Genomic DNA, 18,559 nt, shown 5'->3' with positions numbered 1-18,559 from the left:
CATCTGTTTGTGCTTAAAAAATTTACATAAATATTAGAGCATCGGCGGCAAGGCAAATATGATTGAAAGATTATATTAAAAAAAATAATTTTTACTTTTTCATTAGCGTTGCCACCTGAATTTTATTACAAAAATAGCAATTTATCAAACGTTTCAATTGAATAATAAAATATACGTAACAAATAAAAGATGCTTAATTGCGCTTTAGTAAAATAAAATATTTTAGCTGGGGTTGCCATCTATTTTTTAGAAATTAAGAATTGATTACAAAATTATGTATAATAATTCAAAAAAACTATATACACAAGTATCAATGAAAATCTAAAAGTAGGTTCAGTCTAGTAGCATGGATTTGACATCTATAAGTAATTTTGATGAATAATTTTACTCAGTAGCAAAATTTAATTAGAGGGCAAGATATGGTTGTCAAACAAAAAGTATTCAAAGGAATGGACAATTTATTTATTTTATTTATGTATTATTAAATGGTGCTATAGTTACTCCTACCGGTCACAGTCTTGACAAATTCAGGAATTGAATTCCAGGACATCACAGCCTTAATGAAGAGAACTGGGAATATTTGGAGGCAATCAGAGTTCAATGCCTGTTAGATCTCATCAATCTTAATTTCTCGTAAAGCAACTTGGGAGTTTCGAATTCAATTAGCTTATACACAAATATACATACAATTTCTAGCCGCTAGATAATCGAAATCGCTGCATCATGGAATGTAAGGTCAGTTATGTTGGCAAAAATTGTACAAATTTGAATTGAACAGATATTCTTCGCAAAAAGTGATTAAGCTAATAAGCCTGAATTGGAGTAATTTTTTGTGTTTTATTTAAGAAAAGCTCTATACAGCTAACAAACAACGCAAATATTGAGATATCAGATAACAGTGAAAGAAGTTTCTATTTTAAAACTACATATTTGGGTTATTATCGTGGAAGGAAATATGGGGTTTCTAAGGGAGTGGTCTAGTGTTGACAGACAGTGGTGATCATGTTTTTGACAGCATTTGTCAAATTTCCTCTTTATTGTTCAGCACTGATTCCAAATCAAGCAAAAGTGAGCAGCACACGCAAAGGATGCACATTGCACAATGCTATATCTCATTCGTAATGGCTTATATGAGCCTTTCCAATAAAAACCAAGAATAATTTTCTTAATATCTCCTATCGCGCAATCCTTTTTTTTTAATATTTTGTTATTATTTTCTTCCACACAGCTACACCAGGATGTGCTTTTCACATGTACGATGGCGTATCCGCCGAGAGTGAAGGAGTGCGTTTCATACGCTTGCGAGAAGACGCCGAGATTGGTAAAGAAATACTGCTTCTACGCGCCTATCCTCGCTCTACAATAGCGCTAAGAAGTATCGATAATTCTGGTGATCATAAGTATTTTGGTCTCACGGAGTTAAACACCACTACAGTGCGCATAACTCTTACGCGCTCGATTGAGGATCTAGTGGATCGCGATGTGCCACGTAATTTGCTGAAATTTCGGGTGATTTGCGCCGGTAAAAATGAAAAACTAGAAGAGGTAAGTCAATAACAATGGCGGAGAATTTTGTAAATTAACTATAACTTCGTAGAACACAATTTATTGATGTCTATTAAATTTAGGGCAGCTACATGTCGATCACCGTTTACATCGAAGATGTCAACGACAATGCACCGGAATTCCTCAACACTCCCTATATTATCGATGTGGATGAGAATACGCCACCAGGCACAATTGTCTTCGAAGGTATACAAGCGTTCGATCGTGACAAACCAAATACACCCAACTCGGAGGTGCATTTCAGCATGTCCACAGTCCCGGAGCAGCTTTCTGCTGATGGTAGTCCATATTTTTCACTCAAAAGCCCACATCGTCCTTTGCTCATACTAAAGAAAGATTTGGATTTCGATAATGGCATACGACTTTTCAAACTGCCGCTTTTCGCTTGGGATCGTGGTACGCCAGCCAATCAAGTTAACACGACAATCACAATTAATGTGAGGGATATCGACGATTTACCGCCAAAATTTACCGAAGGCGTCTATCGCACCAAAATTAATGAATTTTATCCAATGACGGTGAGTAGAGGGAGACTAATTCTAGAATGCGAACGAAATACTTTCGAGGTGCACACTTATTTATATTAACTTCAACTTTTTCACATTTACAGGGCATACCCATCCGCATACCACTTTACTTTTCACCTCCCATCATGGCGTTTGATCAGGACTCGCTTAACGCTACGCTGGTGTATGAAATCATTTCCGGTAACGAGCGTAAACTATTTCGTGTCAATCCTAACAATGGGATTATGTACCTGCAAAAAGAAGTGGATTTGGAGGAGGAAAGTTTACCAGGCAACACTTTTGTTCTACAAGTGGAGGCGCGGCAACGTGAAAATCCATTAAAGAAAGCCGTAGCAAGGTACGCTAAAAACGACTATTACTCTTATAATTATCTGAATATAAAATTTCCTGCTCTGCAGAATTGAAGTGGAAGTGCTCGATCTTAACGATAATGTGCCCGAATTTGAGGCTGATTTCTACAACATTTCGATTGTTGAAAATCTACCCACCGGTTTTAGTGTACTCCAGGTGAACGCCATCGATCGCGATCAAGGCGAAAATGCTGAATTTTTATACCAGCTCACCGAAGAGCCGGAAGCGGCTGATGCTTTTCGTATTGATGCCAGAACCGGTTGGATTACAGTGAACGACGACCGTTTGCTTGATCGCGAGCAACGGAAGTCACTGCATCTGATGGTGGAGGCAATTGAACGTAATCCGCCATACATAACTGACGCTAATCTGCGGAAGCCTGGGCCGAATAGAGTCAAAGTGGAAATTACATTGCTGGATACAAATGATAATACGCCGAAATTTGAGCATGGCAATTTGTATGAATTCAAAGTACCCATTACAGCACCAGTGGGCTACCAAGTGGGACAAGTTGTGGCGCTAGATCCAGATGAGGGGCCCAATGGTATGTTGTTGTATGAGCTGCAACGGCCAAAGGGCAGTGGCTACATACCTTTTCGATTGGATATGAAAAATGGCACAATATACGTTAATGGGCCATTGAGACGTGGACGCATGGCAGTATTCGTGGAAGCGAGCGATCAGGTGAGTTGGAGATGCCTTTAGGTGTCCAGCTTTCAACACTATATAAAAAAATATTCTGTATTTAGCCCACGAATCCATCGGAGCGACGTTTTTCGCTGGCCGTTATAACGATCGAAGTATATGCCACGATCGATGATCAAGTTATTGATTTTGTCGGTGCGCCATATGAATTTTGGGTAGGCTCCAATGCGCCTCTAGGTACTTCGGTGGGCCAGGTACGCACCACGCTTATATACGAGGGAGAAGATGAAATCATGTACGATCTGTTGCACACATATTCTGAAGGTGTGCCGTTTGCGATCGAAGAGCGATCTGGCATTATAACAGTGATACGCGAGTTATCTGAGTTTACGCGGAAAGTCTATCTCTTCGAAGCGGTGGCTAATTATGTGAGTGATTAAAATATTGTACGCGCAAATCATTTTTGTTAACCTTGAATGCTTGTAGCTCTTTGCGAATTCTACGCAGACACTCATTATGTCGCGCAGCGCGCCTCCCGCAACCACTGCACCATCGCCGGCTGAGACGACAGATGAAGGTGTTCTTATAACTAATGTCACCATTCACGTGGTTATGAAGCCCGAGCAAAAAGTTCCCCTACGACCTGTAATCGAGTAAGTATTTCTGGTAGGAATCAAGTATTTTAACTACCTGCTATTCTACTATCGATTATTACCATAGGGAAATCAATATGAATGTCATCCACTTCCACATTGAGGAGAATCTTGTCGGTGGTATTATCGGTCAACTTCTCTACAAGAATGGCATCAACGTTCTTAATAACAATATGGGTACCTATCGCCAGCTACAGCCTACCAGCAACATAACTATGGGCAGCCGTTTCCGTAGTCGTAGTCGCAGTCGGAATTCCGTACCAGCAGCACGCGTGCGCTCACCCCGTCGTCTAGTCAGCGACTCGAATATCAAATTGCGATATATCATCGCCAATCAACAGGAGGTTGTTAACAAAATTAGCATTACCGAAGATGGCACATTACTCACACTAACCGGTCTTGATCGCGAGGACAAGGATCAGTATGATCTTACCGTAATTGTTGAGTACACAACGGGCTTGGTGAGTGGCGCCGGTATATATCAGGTGACCATTGAAGTGGACGATGTCAACGATAATGCGCCCAAGTTTAACAGCTTGTCTTATGTTGGTCTGATTAACGAAAACAGCGCCAGCGGTACAGAGATCTCTGTCAGTCAGCCAATTCAAATTACTGATAGCGATTTGGGCAAGAACGCCGAGTTTCAGGTAATATTACAAGGCGACTATAGCGACCAGTTTTCCATTGACTTCCATAATGGCAGCGCTGAAGCACAGAATAGAAGTCGCCACGCTCTTCAAACACCAGCCACTTTTAGCGTATTCAACTTAACTGACCAGTGGAATGAGGAATTCAAATTTGTGGAAATGCAAAATATGCTCATACAATCCAACATTAAGCTGGCGAGTACTCCATATTTCCGTGTCACCTACAGTGGCAAACGGCCACTTGATCGCGAGAAAGATCAAATTTATAAACTCAAACTTATTGCCATCGATACGGGTGGCTTGTCGACCTATTCCCATCTAAATATTCTTGTAGCCGACGTTAACGACAATGCGCCCATTTTTGAACGTATATCTGTGTTCAAGGAGTCGAAAGTGGAGATACGTGAGTACACTACTGATATGGAAATTTATTTTGTGGACAATTCTGCTGTCCAAACGATGGACGCAATACAATCAGCAATGGTTGTACCACCTTATCACATACCTGGTTCTCCACGCCTCAGCTCGGAATTTGCCTTTAACAACAGTTTTTCCGGTGTGCGCCAGCAACGTGGCCGTCGTTCGCGTAAGCGCCTGGGTCGTGGAGCTGCGCAACTAATAATGAAGTGCCCATTATTTGCCATATATGAAAACACCCCCATTACTACTAAGGTGCTGCAGATAATGGCAAGTGATGAAGACTATGGCAGCAACGCCGTGGTGCATTACGAGCTTACCGCTGAGCAAGTGGAGCGTCCTGTAGTAGGCACACAATTTCCATCACGTGTGCACGGTGTGAAACATTTCGCTGTTGACAAGTTGAGTGGAGAGTTGATGGTCAATTATCCGTTGTCGGCCAATTTGGATATGTTACTAAACCTTACTGCCACGGATATCGATGGATTAAAAGATATTACCTGCCTACGTTTTACTGTTGTTGATGTAAATGATCATGCGCCGGTTTTCAAAAAATCCTGGTATAGTTTCGATACCGAGGAAGGCGAGTACCAGGATAGCGTGTTGGGTCAAGTATTGGCAGTGGACTTAGATTATGGTGAGAATGCAAACATTTCATATAGCCTTAGTGAAACGGACTTACCCTTCAAGATCAAAACGTTATCTGGTGTATTAAAGATCACTGGGATATTGGATCGTGAAGTGCATCCGAAGTACAATTTCCAGGTTATTGCGACCGATAACGCTGAACTCTTTTATCGCATGTCGAGCACAGTTGACGTGGAAGTAAATGTTATTGACATCAATGACAATAAGCCCGAGTTTATTGGTTACGATGATATGGTGAATGCAGAGAAGTATATCGCCGACTTGCCAGATCGCACCTTAACGTTGCCAATCTATAAAGCTTACTTAGATCGAAGTACCACAGCGGGCATGTTTGTGAAACAAGTGAATGCTATTGATAAAGACTACGTCGGTAATGGCAACGGTTTGGTGCTCTATTCCATACTGCATCAAGACATACACAACCCCATCTTCCAGATAGATTCACGCGATGGCACCATCACAACTGTGGCGAACTTTCGTAGCTATAACGATTATGAGCATCTTAATGTGACTGTAGTTGCATCCGATTTGGGTAGTCCGGCACACTCATCCACCGCTATCGTACTAATTAATCTGCAAGGACAAGCTGTTACAGAGCCCTCGGTCGATGAGGAGGATCAGCTTATTGACCAACGCAACATTACCATATTTCAACATCAGTATCACGAGGTGCAAGTTCTTGAAAACAACAATGCTCCATTAGAGCTCATAAAAATTAATCTAACTATCGGTCTAAATCCCGAAGTCTTCCGTTGGAGCCTAGTTATGGAAGGAGACGACGAACAGGATTTCGACGCCCAACCACTATTCGAATTAGATCCAAAAACCACTACACTATTCGCTGTGAAGTCTTTCGATCGGGAATTGAAAGACCGTTACCAGTTACGCTTGCGTGCCGATCGTCTTAATCGTGAGCCTCGAAACTATGCACATATTTCATATCCCGTTACAGATGAGCGTGTCGATGGTTTGGATCCGAACGAGTGTCGCATTGTTGTGAATATCCAAGACGAAAATGATAATGAGCCCCGATTTAAATCCTCTGGCCAAGCCATCATTGCAGTAGTGCCGCGCACAGCTACTTTTGGTTACCCAGTAACGGTTGTAAAGGCGTTCGACGCGGATGAAGGGCTAAATGCTGAAATACGATATCGTTTGCTAAATGAGCCATCACGTCTTTTTGGCATCGATGAATTAACAGGAAAAATACGTCTTGTGGGTGTTGTGCCAATAGCTGAGCGAGTCTATGGGTTCGATGTGAAAGCTACGGATCGTGGTGGCGCAGATGATGGACGTAGTAGTATTGTGAACGTTTTTGTGTATATCATCGATGAGGGGCGACAAGTGCGTATAGTAGTGGCTGGAAAACCAGTAGAAGTGGAGCGGTGCATCGACGCTCTAATGCAGGTGCTAAGTGATGCTATACAGATGGACGTACGTGTGCGATTGCTGGAGCCACATGTGGGCGGCCTGGAACCAGCGTAAGTGAAATTCTTGAGTCTAGTTTTATAAAAGTTAAGCAATTGATATGTATGTGTGGTTTTCACAGCACTGACGCCTATATTTATGCAGTGGACTACCGCACGAATGCCATTTTGGAAATGGAGCAGTTGCAGGAGTAAGTATTCCTAAAATAAGTTACTTCACTGTTGATAGTGCATTCCAATTATCGTAATCCGATTTAGTACAAGTATCCCCTTTATGTAAATCACACTAGTGCAACTCTGATCTCGATTCTGGTCGTATATTGAACAGTGTGGGTTCCTGCTAAAAAAACTTCTCTTATGTCCTTGATTTTCAGCACAATTGCCATGTTAAAAGAGGCATGTAGTACAGGGCATTGTCTGACGAGTGGCTTTGAAAAATTCATTTGATAGGATGTTTTTACACTCATTCATTATTATAATATTAAGTTCCAATCAAAAAATAGATGGAAAGGTAAATATTAAGAATACTACACTCGATAAATCTTTTGTTTCTGGCCTATGCTAAGTATAACTAGAGCTGACCTGAAAAATATAATAGCATAATCCCGATCACAGGCATCTTCTCTACGTCATGTAGATAGTCCAAGTTATTGTATATAAAAAAAGCTTTTTCTCAGAAGTATTGGAGACACCGAAGTCAGATTGCGGCCATGATGAAAAGATTTTTGGAAGTGTGGCCAAGATCAGACTGTTAACCGGCTCTCAACGAACTGGCGTAACCGAGATCCTAGCAGGTGTTTGTTTGCGATAAAACTGAGACTGTGTTGGTAAAACATTACTCATGTTGCTTCGCTGCCATGTGAACAACTATTCATGGGACGATTGGATGAATACGTATGAAATGAGTGTGCAGAATTACAAGGATGATAGATTTACCAAGTTTGGCCCTTACCTATCTCAGTTTTTTCGTAAACAAACCGGTGTCATAACCTCGGTGATGTTCGACAAATAGTTGATTCCTCCAAATCCGCTGGGTGCGAATTCTTTACACCATGCAGAATTTACTGCCAAGTACCCAGTGACGTGAACACCGAAGTTTTTCGCTCAATTTCGTTCTACGCCAAATGTTTCAAGCAGAAATACGCTCGGAGGTTTGCCATTGCCTGCCGAGGGGCGACCGCTATTAGATGTTTTTCTTAATTTTCTGTCAACGTTTCTGTCTGTGAATTCTGTATGGTAATCACGCACCAACCCACTCGTCTACGGCGGCCGCCGTGGAACATCATCAAGACGTATACCACAAATAGGAGGAGGAGCTCGGCCAAACACAAAAAAGGGTGTACGCGCCAATTACGAGGGGTGCCTTTTATATGTCGGGATTTGGCAACCCTGGTGTTGCAATCTGGCAACTGACAGCTGTATCGCACAGTTTGACATTTTTTGGCTTTTACGTACTCAGAACGTTTTGAAATACCAGCGCTATTTGTGTTGTTTACAGTAACTTAAAAGATTCATCTCGGTCCAAAAATGGAATTAAATCGTGAACATTTTCGTGCGATTATTTTTTACAACTTACGACGTGGATTAACTCAGCAACATTGCATGGATGAACTTAATTCATTTTTTGGCGATGAAGCTCCATCAAGGACCAGTGTTTATCGATGGTATGGTGAATTCAATCGTGATCTTAGTTCACTCCAAGACGAATTTCATGAAGGTCGTCCAAAATCAGTTGTTGTTCCGAAATCCACTGATGCTGTGCGCGAACTGATATTGCAAGATCGTCATGTGACCTATCGTGAGATTGAGACAATCTTAGGCATTAGTGGGACCAGCATACATTCAATATTGCATAAACATTTGACTGACTTTGTTCGCGTTGGATCGCACACAATTTGTCAATCGCTCAAAAAAAGGCTCGTGTCGATTGGTCGAGGGAAATGCTCAAAAAAAACGACATCGTGACAGGTGATGAATCATGGATTTACGCGTATGAGCCCGAAAGTAAATAGCAGTCGACTGTTGGGTGTTTCAAGATGAGCCAAATCCAACAAAAGTTGTTCGCGCACGAAGCACTTCCAAGCAAATGGTCGCCTATTTTTTCGGAAAAACTGGACATGTCGCAACTGTACCACTAGAACAACGCAGAACAGTAAATTCTGAGTGGTACACAACCATTTGTTTGCCAGTTGTCTTCCAATAAATTAGGAAAACCAATCGCCAAAGACGGATCACTCTTCACCAGGACAATGCGAGCTCTCACACATCGGCTCAAACAACTGCATTTTTGAGCACCCAAAACATCGAATTAATGGGTCATCCGCCGTATAGTCCTGACTAGGCACCGAATGACTTCTTTTTACTCCCGTTCGTAAAAAACAAACTGAGAGGTTTTCGACACCTGAAGAAGCGGTTGCCGCATTCAGAATGCATGTTTTGGAGATACCTCATTCAGAGTGGCAAAAGTGCTTCGACAATTGGTTCAAACGCATGCAAAAGTGTATAGAGCTTCATGGAGAATATTTTGAAAAACAATAAAGTGATTTTCGATGATTAAAATTTGTTTTTGTTCTCTAATCCCGACATATAAAAGGCACCCCTCGTATATATATATATATATGAAGGCCAAATGTATCAAACCTGGTAATCTATCATCTTTGAAGTAGAGTGAGTAGACGTCAAGCACACGGCGATTCTGTAAAATTCGCCGAGAACAAAGTAGCGGTCAGAGTCGCTCACAGGCAAGAATAATAAATTGCAAACAACAATGATAGCATAAAGAATAACGCCGATCAGATAAGATGTTTGATTCTAATTTTAGAGTGATACACACAGGTTCTAAAAAGCTAACTATGTACTATTCGGATGAGCACGTGTTCGAACCCACGGGCAGCAAGCACCAAATGATAGAAAAAAAGTAAAAAAGTTTTCTAATAGCGGTCGACCTTGGGCAGGCAATAGCAAACCTCAAAGTGTAATTTTGCCATGAAAAATCTCCGTATAAAACACCATCTGCCAAACTAGTATACGAGTATTCACCTGGGACATTGTACTATAACTATGGCCAGAACTTAAGATTAAACGTACAGGTCTCGCAACAGGTTGTGTGAACTATTAAGATAAGTTAAGTTACGTGATTAAGTCTAGACTATATGATCAGTAAATATATCCAATTATTAGCTTAAGGTATTTATGTTATTATAGAACGCTGGCTTTCTAAGAAACCATGCCTGCCGACTTATCGTACATACAGTCTGTCTACCAAAGTCGTGATCACCATAATTTGGAAACTATTTGACTAATTCGATTCAAACAAACCGCATTGTATGGGATTATAATATTTATTTATCGGCTCGAAATCAGCCGAACTTGCCTTGATAACTGTTTAAGCGTTCATATTTTGTTTCGTATAAGTTTTTGCTTAACTCTAGTAGAAACCTATGAAATGAGACTTTCAGCTATTAGTCCATAGGTGTCGCTAGGAGTATTCTTAAACCTTCCCAAATGTCTTGTTTTTTTCGTCTGTCATCTCTCAACAATATTCAGTTCATTGTTTGTTACCCTTCATACAACAATGAATTTTTGTCGCTCTTAAAAATGTCGAATTTCGTGCCTTCAAACTACGATTTGCGGACATCGTTGATTTTCTGTTATCAATTGAAGAAAAACGCTTCTCAAGCTCATCAAATACTTATAGGGCATCCTCTAAGTAGAACACAGTGTATCAGGTGGTTTGAAAAATTCCGAAGTGGTGATTTTAGCATGGAGAACGAGGACCGCGGTAGGCCACCGAAAAAGTTTGAGGACGCCGAATTACAAGCATTGTTGGATGAAGATTATGGTCAAGTCTTTTTTGCATCGAATCGTTACGGGTGATGAAAAATGGGTGTATTTCTCTAATCCCAAGCGTAAACGATCGTATGGTCCGCCCGGCCACTAGCCAGAAACAACGGCCAAACCAAATCGCTTCGGCCGCAAGGCAATGCTGTATGTTTTCTGGGATCAGCGTGGTATGATTTAGTACGAGCTATAAAAACCAGGTGAAACATTTGACGGTGCACGCTTCTTCAATTCTCACGAAGAAGCCAAAAAATGGCTCGATGATTGGTTTGCGGCCAAAGACGGACAATTTTTTTTGGTGCGGCATCCACAAATTGCCTGAGAGATGGGAAAAATGTGTCGCTAACGATGGCTATTATTTTGAAGATTAAATTTGTAACCATTTTTTGTTAATAAACGTTTGAAATTGAAAAAAAGTCTCATTTCATAGGTACCGGTACTTGGGGTTGTAGTAGTCTTGTAAAATCCAAAGTTAGCTAGTTCTTCCCAATATCTTCGCAGCTGATGACAGTGATGCTTTTTGGTACATTTTATTCATCATTTTGTTTGCTCAATTCCTTTCTGAATTTGTCTTATCCCATATGAGAATTTTTTCAATTTGGTTCGGAATTTTAAGTCTTCTGCACGTAAACATCCTCGAATCATGTCTTTTGATACATTAGAACTACTTTTCTATAAATTTGCTTCAGCTTCACTCACCGATAAGTTCGACTTTACCACAAACAAATCAATTATATATTTTTGGACCTCGTTCGACAAAGTCGTCAACATTTTTAAATTCGTTATAGCGTTGCACCCATTTATTTATGAAAGCATTCAACTTCTTCCAATATTTTGCTGTATATGCACGTGACATTTTTGAACCTTTAGGGTGTATACATAAGAACGATGTTCAATGCCATATAGACCAGTGTTGCAAGGAGAGTGCACAGGGATATGGGTTCCAGTCGACTGTGAGGTCCTGTGGGCCTTAGTCTAATGACTGATATATTTTCGAGTCAGGAAAGAGATCATTGGGAGCTTAGCAGGACTGTGAATGAAGTCTAGGCACTTCAGAAACTTTAATAGTGCTGTCATAAAGGCATGCCAAGAATTTCGTAACAGAGAGTTTTTAAATCTGCATCTAATTTAACTGCCTCCAGCGATTTGGGTAAAAAAATGTCCCGTGATAATTGCATGAAGGGGGCACAGTCAATCTTTGAGGTCGTAGTGCTAAGTGGGCTGTTTTTGATGTGTGTATCTCCATCTGGAAGAGCGATCTGTTCATTGTAGACGTGATATCGCAATTGTGCGTGTGAGATCAGTAACATAAGAGTTCGTGTGGGTCTATAATTTATTGAGATATTTTTCTCCATTATTTTGTTTATTTCGTCAGCGAACGTTAATTTGAAGATCTTTGCATGTTCGTGTGGTTCACACCATGGGGCTGCAGTACCTTACCGACATCATTCTAAGCATCTTGTATTGTACCTTTTGTATGGTTTTGATGCAGACCTGCGGTTCTGCAGCTGATGTAACTCACTGAAACTTTTGGTTTAAATTTTGGTATTATAGTTTGTACAAATTGTTGATGCATTTAAACTTATTTTAGGAGAGTTTAGAACGTAGGTAAATGTTAGCCATGATAGGACAGTCGCAACAACCTAGTAATCTGTTCGATGTTTATTTAAATATGAGGGTGTACATTTATTATTATTATATTATTATTATTATTATTATTTAGTGACTGGTATGAATACCAGTACTAAAATTATGTTTGAGCATTGGCTGCAGAAGCCATCAGCTCTGTGTCGTCTGTGTGTACATTTATATTGTTGGCCAAACAATGGAAAAATGAGCATTAGTGGATGGCTGAAAACTATTTTATTGTTTTTCAAAATATTCTCCATGATTATCAGTAGACATTGCATTCGTTTAAACAAATCTATGTACGAAGCAGGGCGTTTTTTAAATTCTATGAAGTCTAAGAGAGGTGTGTTCATACCTCTTTCATCACAAGGTGATCATACAATACATATCATCGATTTTGGCGCCCTGTGGCAGCCATTTTGTTTTGGTGACATCTGTCAAATCTTTTGTTTATTATTCAGTTGTTTATGCCAAATCATCATGGCAAGTTACACGATTGAACAATACGTTCAAATGATAAAACTTTATTATCAAAATGAGTGTTCATTAACGCAAACGTTGCGCCCATTTTTCGGTAGACGTGGTGGCCCTTCCAATTTCTTATGGCCCATACTGAACCATATGGAACTAGACGACATGTGGTTCCAGCAGGACGGCGCTACGTGCCACACAGCAAACGCAATTTTATTCCATTTCAACATCTACCCGCCCTTATTGAAAAACCCTTTATATAGGGTGATCAATCATGAGGTGCTTTTTTCAATAGTTAAAAAAAAACAAAAATGTAAATTATGTTCAAAACCTTTATTTATCATTTGAAAGGACATTCTTTGACATTTACTTTTTGAATATGACTTCATTCAAATGTTGGCCGCAACTACGCTTAAGGTGGTCCATTCTGAAGGTCCAATTTTCAATCACTCGTTCGAGCATTTCGTGAATAACACGCGTAATGTTGGCTTCCAGAGCTTCAATCGTAGCTGGTTTATCAGCCGTTGTTTTCTCTGGGTGTAAAGGTAGCTCTTGAACCTGTTCTGGTTGCTCTTCATCCCAAATACGGCAATTTTGCTTATTGACGTAACCATTGAGCCAGAAATGCGCCTCATCGCTGAACAAAATTTTGCTCGAAAACAGCGGATCTTCTTCAAACGCTGATTTTCATAATACAGTTGAACAATTTGTAGACGTTGTTGCGGTGTGAGTCTTTCCATGATGAAATGCCAAACGCTGTTCAACAAATCCACGATGACAGTTTGCCACAACTCGCGCGCGATCTGTAAAAAAAACGCAAATGAAAAAAACTCCTCTTAATTGATCACCCTATATAAAGGATGGCGGCCGCCGTAGTCGAAAAATTGCCACGTGACTACCATTCGGTAGTTCCCAAATTCGATATCCCAGGCTTGAAACACCTAATAATAGAAAACGTTTTTTGTTATAGCAGCCGGGTGTATTTCTGCCATGAAAAAGCTCCCCAAAAACATCATCTGCCATTCAAAGGCAGCGTGAACCTATAAGTCCGTCTATATATGGAAAAATTTCCAAGACGCACACCACACATAGGAGGAAGAGCTCGACCAAACACCCAAAAATGGGGTGTACGCGTCAGTCATATATAGGGACTTGCCCGCCCTCATAAAGATTTTAGATCTACGTATATAGTAAAATCGTGAAACTTTCCAATGGAAACGTCAGCTGCCGCCTGGCAACACTAAAAGTGTCCAAATATAAATAGCAACCTTCGTACGTTTCTATGAATGTACTTACACCCATAATATTTACACAAAGCTGAAACTGTCACACTATTTATTGGAAAGCCTTTGGTTTGTTATTCAAACAAGCGCTTGAATTTATGCCTCCTGTCGTCAAAAGTAATTACACAGCATTAAAACATGTTTATTATTACTTTTTTATGATAAAGTATGGTTGTTGTTGGACTTATTAGTGAGAAAAACTATTTCTTCAGAAAATGAAGTTTTAAAATGGTGAAAACAATGGAGCTAAACATTGAAATACGAGCGGAAATTTCAGAATGGCATTTCGTCTTCAGATTTGGCAATATCTTACCGAATTTCACGCAAAACCGTTCACCATTTAATACAAAAGAAGGAAACTAGAAATTCAGCAAAAAAAGTAAGGACTGGTCGCAAGCCAATTACTAACTATAGAGAGAGCAGAATACTAATGAGGGCTATCGCCTTTGCTAAGGAATACATAAATAAGCCAATTGATGTGTTTTGGCCAGATCAGTCCTCATTTCATTTTCAGGGTGCATTTGAAAAAAAAAAAAATCATGCATTTGACACAACGTAGTAGAGCCGTGCAACCTCTTAACAGATTCGGAGGCAGTTGAGTTATGATTTGGCGGTGCATGTCTTTGTACGAATATGGAGAGCTCGTACCCATTGACGGTACTCTAAACCACTCCGCTTACATAGGCATTCTTACTAATCATGCATTCGTATCAGCCAACAACCTTTTGACAACCATCGACATGATAATGCACCATTTCACTAGGTGCTACAAGATTTTTGAATGAAGTAAATCAAACTGTTCCACCTTGGCCACCTCAAAGTCCAGATTTTAACATTTTTGAAAATGTTTGGTCTTTTATCAAACAACAACGGGCAGTCAATAATAATACATGATACACTTGAAGAAATTAAGAAAATTTGGGATGAGCTGACAATACCATTTCTACACAAATTTATTCACACCATTCCTACCAGGCTGCAAGCAGTAATCGATGCCAAAGGCAATGAAACGGAATATTAGTCCAGATTCTTACAAAATACCTGTTGGTTTGCTTGTTTTTTCGGTCATGTTGATGTCATTGAGGGATTGTTAAAGATTAAAAACTCTTCTCAATCGGATGTTGACGGTCTTTCCGTAACATTGCTAAAAAATTGTCGCTCTATGGTGCAAACTTTTAAACTGATTTTTAATAAATAGCTGAAGATTTTGTTGTTTATATTTATTGATGAAGGAATATTTATTGATTTCAGTCACTCCAATTAACAAAAGCGGCAGTAAGAGCGATATTGCGAATTACAGACCAATTCCCAAATTATCTGCCGTTTCAAAACTTTTTGAATGTGTTGTCAAAGCAAGTTATATTTTAGCGTAAAACGTGGGATAAGTGCTAGACAGCATGGTTTTGTAGTTGCAAGATCTACTTTATCCAACTTACCAGTCTTTTCTGAAGATATCCCCACGGGCTTCCATAATGGACTTCTCTAAAGCAATCGATGAAATCTCCCATACGATTTTAGTAACTAAATTGGCATGTCTCGGTGTTCATGCGACTTTCCTTGATTAGATTGGATCCTATTTAATAAAGAGGTGTGGTGCTGCAGTTATCGATGGGATTTCTTCGAAACAGTTTATTGCCACCTCTCGAGTACCTTAGGGTATATTTTAGGACCTTTGTTATTTGTTTTGTTTAGTGATGATAACTGTTCGTGATGATTTAAAAGTTAATGCTGAAATAAGAAATTCTAGTGATTCAGCTGTCCTGCAGTCTAAGCTGAATAACTTATTTTCTGGTGCCTTATGATTCGTTTATTTATTAACATTGAAAAATGTCATAAAATCACATTTTCTAAGCTTCCAAACCTCCTTAATAACTCTTATCATATTAATTATACATATCTTGCTTCGTCTGGTGTGGTTAAAAATTTAGTGGTTTTCCTCTAAGCTTAATTTTATCACGCACTTAAATTATGCCGTTTCCATTTATCGCACTTCACTGACTCATATACTCTTAAGCTATTATACTCTGCGTTTGTTCGAGCAAATTAGATTACGCTGCATTTATTTGGAGACCTTATCATGCAGTCCATATAAATCGAGTGAAGGGGGTTCAAAAAATTTTTGTGCGCTTCCCACTACACTCACTCAATTTGTCAGACCGCAAACCATCATATGAATCTCGCTGTCGATTGATTAGTCTTTTCCCATTAAGGGACAGAGGTACTATCCAGGCAGTATCATTTATCTTTGATCTCGTTAATGACGAAATTGACTGCGCGGCTCTTCTGGAAAGAATAAAGTTTAATGTTCCTTGTAGAAATTTTCGTGGTTTAAAGATTTTTTGAGTTGGCTTTAGTAGGATATGATAAAGGGTGGTTAACTTTCAAGGGTCGATGTTGATTTCGAATAAAATAACAATTTTTTTAGGAAATTATTATCATTTCTCTTTATTATATAATATTGGCATGGCTCAATTACGTATGGAATAAAATATTGGCCAAATGGCCGCCGCGGCTTGCGCGGCACACCTCCATCCGATGGTCCAAATTTTCGATGACGCTGAGGCATAATTGAGGTTCTATGCCGTTAATGTGCCGAATTATCTCATCCTTTAGCTCTTGAATTGTTGCTGCCCTATCGACGTACACCTTTCCTTTCAAATAACCCCAAAGAAAGAAGTCTAACGGTGTCGTTGACGTTTAGGTGTGGGTCACATTCAACATCGGCCCTTGAAATTTAACCACCCTTTATAATGCTAATGCGCCATCCGTAGCCGAATGGATTGGTGCGTGACTACCATTCTGAATTTAGAGAGAATATAGGTTCGAATCTCGGAGAAACAGCAAAATTAAGAAAAGCATTTTTCTAATAGCGGTCGCCCCTCGACAGGTAATGGCAAACCTCCGAGTGTATTTCTGCCATGAAAAAGCTTCTCATAAAAACTATCTGCCGTTCGGAGTCGGCTTGAAACTGTAGATGCTTCCATTTGTGGAACAACATTAAATAGGAGGATTTGGTGATTGGATTTGTACCTTTCTAAGGCCAAGCAGGTGTTTCAAATGCAATTAAAAAAATACTTTCTATGTAAGAAATTAAAATAATACTTCGAAAATATTTGTCATTTTACTTTCATAATTATTAATTTTGTTAAAATTCTGTTTTAACTTGTATTTATATATTTTTAGCAATTTAATGGTTTCTCAGGTCGAGAATCTTATTGTTCTACACTTTTTAATCTTAAATATTTTAAAATTTGTATTCTAATTTTGAATTCATATCTTAAATGTCTGTTCGGAATTTTGTTAGACATTAATGAGTAAATAAATATTTATATAACATCTTAAAATATAATTTAATTTCACAAAGAAATAACCTTTTAATGCTGCGTAAATACTTTTGACAACAGGCGGCATAACTGGAGGCTCTTGCTTTCATTTGAAATATACCATTGTTTTGTTTGAATTTGCACGAGTTACCTTTGCATACTCTAAAGATTTCAACAACAAACACATTTTTAAATATAGTTATTTAACAATAACAAACAAAGGCTTTCTAGTAAATAGCTGTATGTTTTTTTGTTTTTTGTATAACTATTTTCGACTGCTATTGCATTCCTCTCCTTTTTTCTCTTCTCAGGTTACTGGCTAGTCTGCAACTAGACGCATTGCAGTTCCAACGGCAACAGCAACAGGAAGAAAGTGGCCAATACGACAGCAACAATATAATGCCACGCATTATAGAATTGGCTGAATTTGGACAATTGGCGCGCAAAACACCGCATTCGGCGAATTTCATCAGCGGCTTGGAGATAGTGAGCATTGTGTTGATTGTGTTGTGCGGCATTGGAGCGGCAATGACTGCGCTTTGCTTTTTGTGCCTACGTCAGAAACGGTAAAGAAACAATAAAAAGAAGCAATTAAAACAAATATTTTTATGAGAACTTTTACAATTATGCGCACACGTACTTTTACATGCATACATATGTGGAGGCATTATTACGTTATTGTAATTGGAAATACGTTAAGACTGATATGTGAGAAAAATATAATATTATTAAACCGAATAGTTTTAAAGATAGCATAGTCACCATTTAGAGATTTAGGTTAGCTATAGTCTATGTTAGTGCAAGTATTTAGTACAAAACAAAAACAAGAACACTTGGAACACATGGAATAATAAATGTGAAGTAATGGAAACGAGTTGGTTGTTTGTTTATTTTCTATGATCCAGCGGTCAAAAGCTCGTCAGCTAATTAGCACAGAAATACCCACATAAATATTGGCCTAAACTGTTTGCCATCAGTCAACAGGCGCTCATTAAAAATATTTATTGGCTCGGGCTGGTGAGCCTTCTTTTTTGTCACATGACAACTTGTTTTTGCCACTTGCACCTGCACACAAAAATTTATAACTGTAAAATAAAATCATGTGCATAAGGAGGTTTACAACAACATCACT

The 18,559-nt window shown here is 39.3% G+C and overlaps 1 protein-coding gene across 1 annotated transcript in view; it reads left to right on the top strand.

Moving 5' to 3' along the window:
• Window positions 1-18,559, top strand: part of LOC129236738 (cadherin-89D) — a 52,631-nt gene that overhangs the window by 24,334 nt on the left and 9,738 nt on the right. Inside the window, exons 3-11 of the mRNA XM_054870934.1 lie at window positions 1,229-1,545; window positions 1,629-2,084; window positions 2,177-2,430; window positions 2,492-3,128; window positions 3,194-3,517; window positions 3,576-3,742; window positions 3,810-6,935; window positions 7,004-7,072; window positions 17,739-17,993. Coding sequence (XP_054726909.1) covers window positions 1,229-1,545; window positions 1,629-2,084; window positions 2,177-2,430; window positions 2,492-3,128; window positions 3,194-3,517; window positions 3,576-3,742; window positions 3,810-6,935; window positions 7,004-7,072; window positions 17,739-17,993 — 5,605 coding nt within the window. The remainder of the gene's footprint in view (window positions 1-1,228; window positions 1,546-1,628; window positions 2,085-2,176; window positions 2,431-2,491; window positions 3,129-3,193; window positions 3,518-3,575; window positions 3,743-3,809; window positions 6,936-7,003; window positions 7,073-17,738; window positions 17,994-18,559) is intronic.

The sequence above is a fragment of the Anastrepha obliqua genome, chromosome 1 (genome assembly GCF_027943255.1).
Source record: "Anastrepha obliqua isolate idAnaObli1 chromosome 1, idAnaObli1_1.0, whole genome shotgun sequence".
Taxonomy (NCBI): Eukaryota; Metazoa; Arthropoda; class Insecta; order Diptera; family Tephritidae; genus Anastrepha; species Anastrepha obliqua.
The sequence above is the reverse complement of the archived record's forward strand: the minus strand, read 5'-3'. Positions and strand labels throughout refer to the sequence as shown.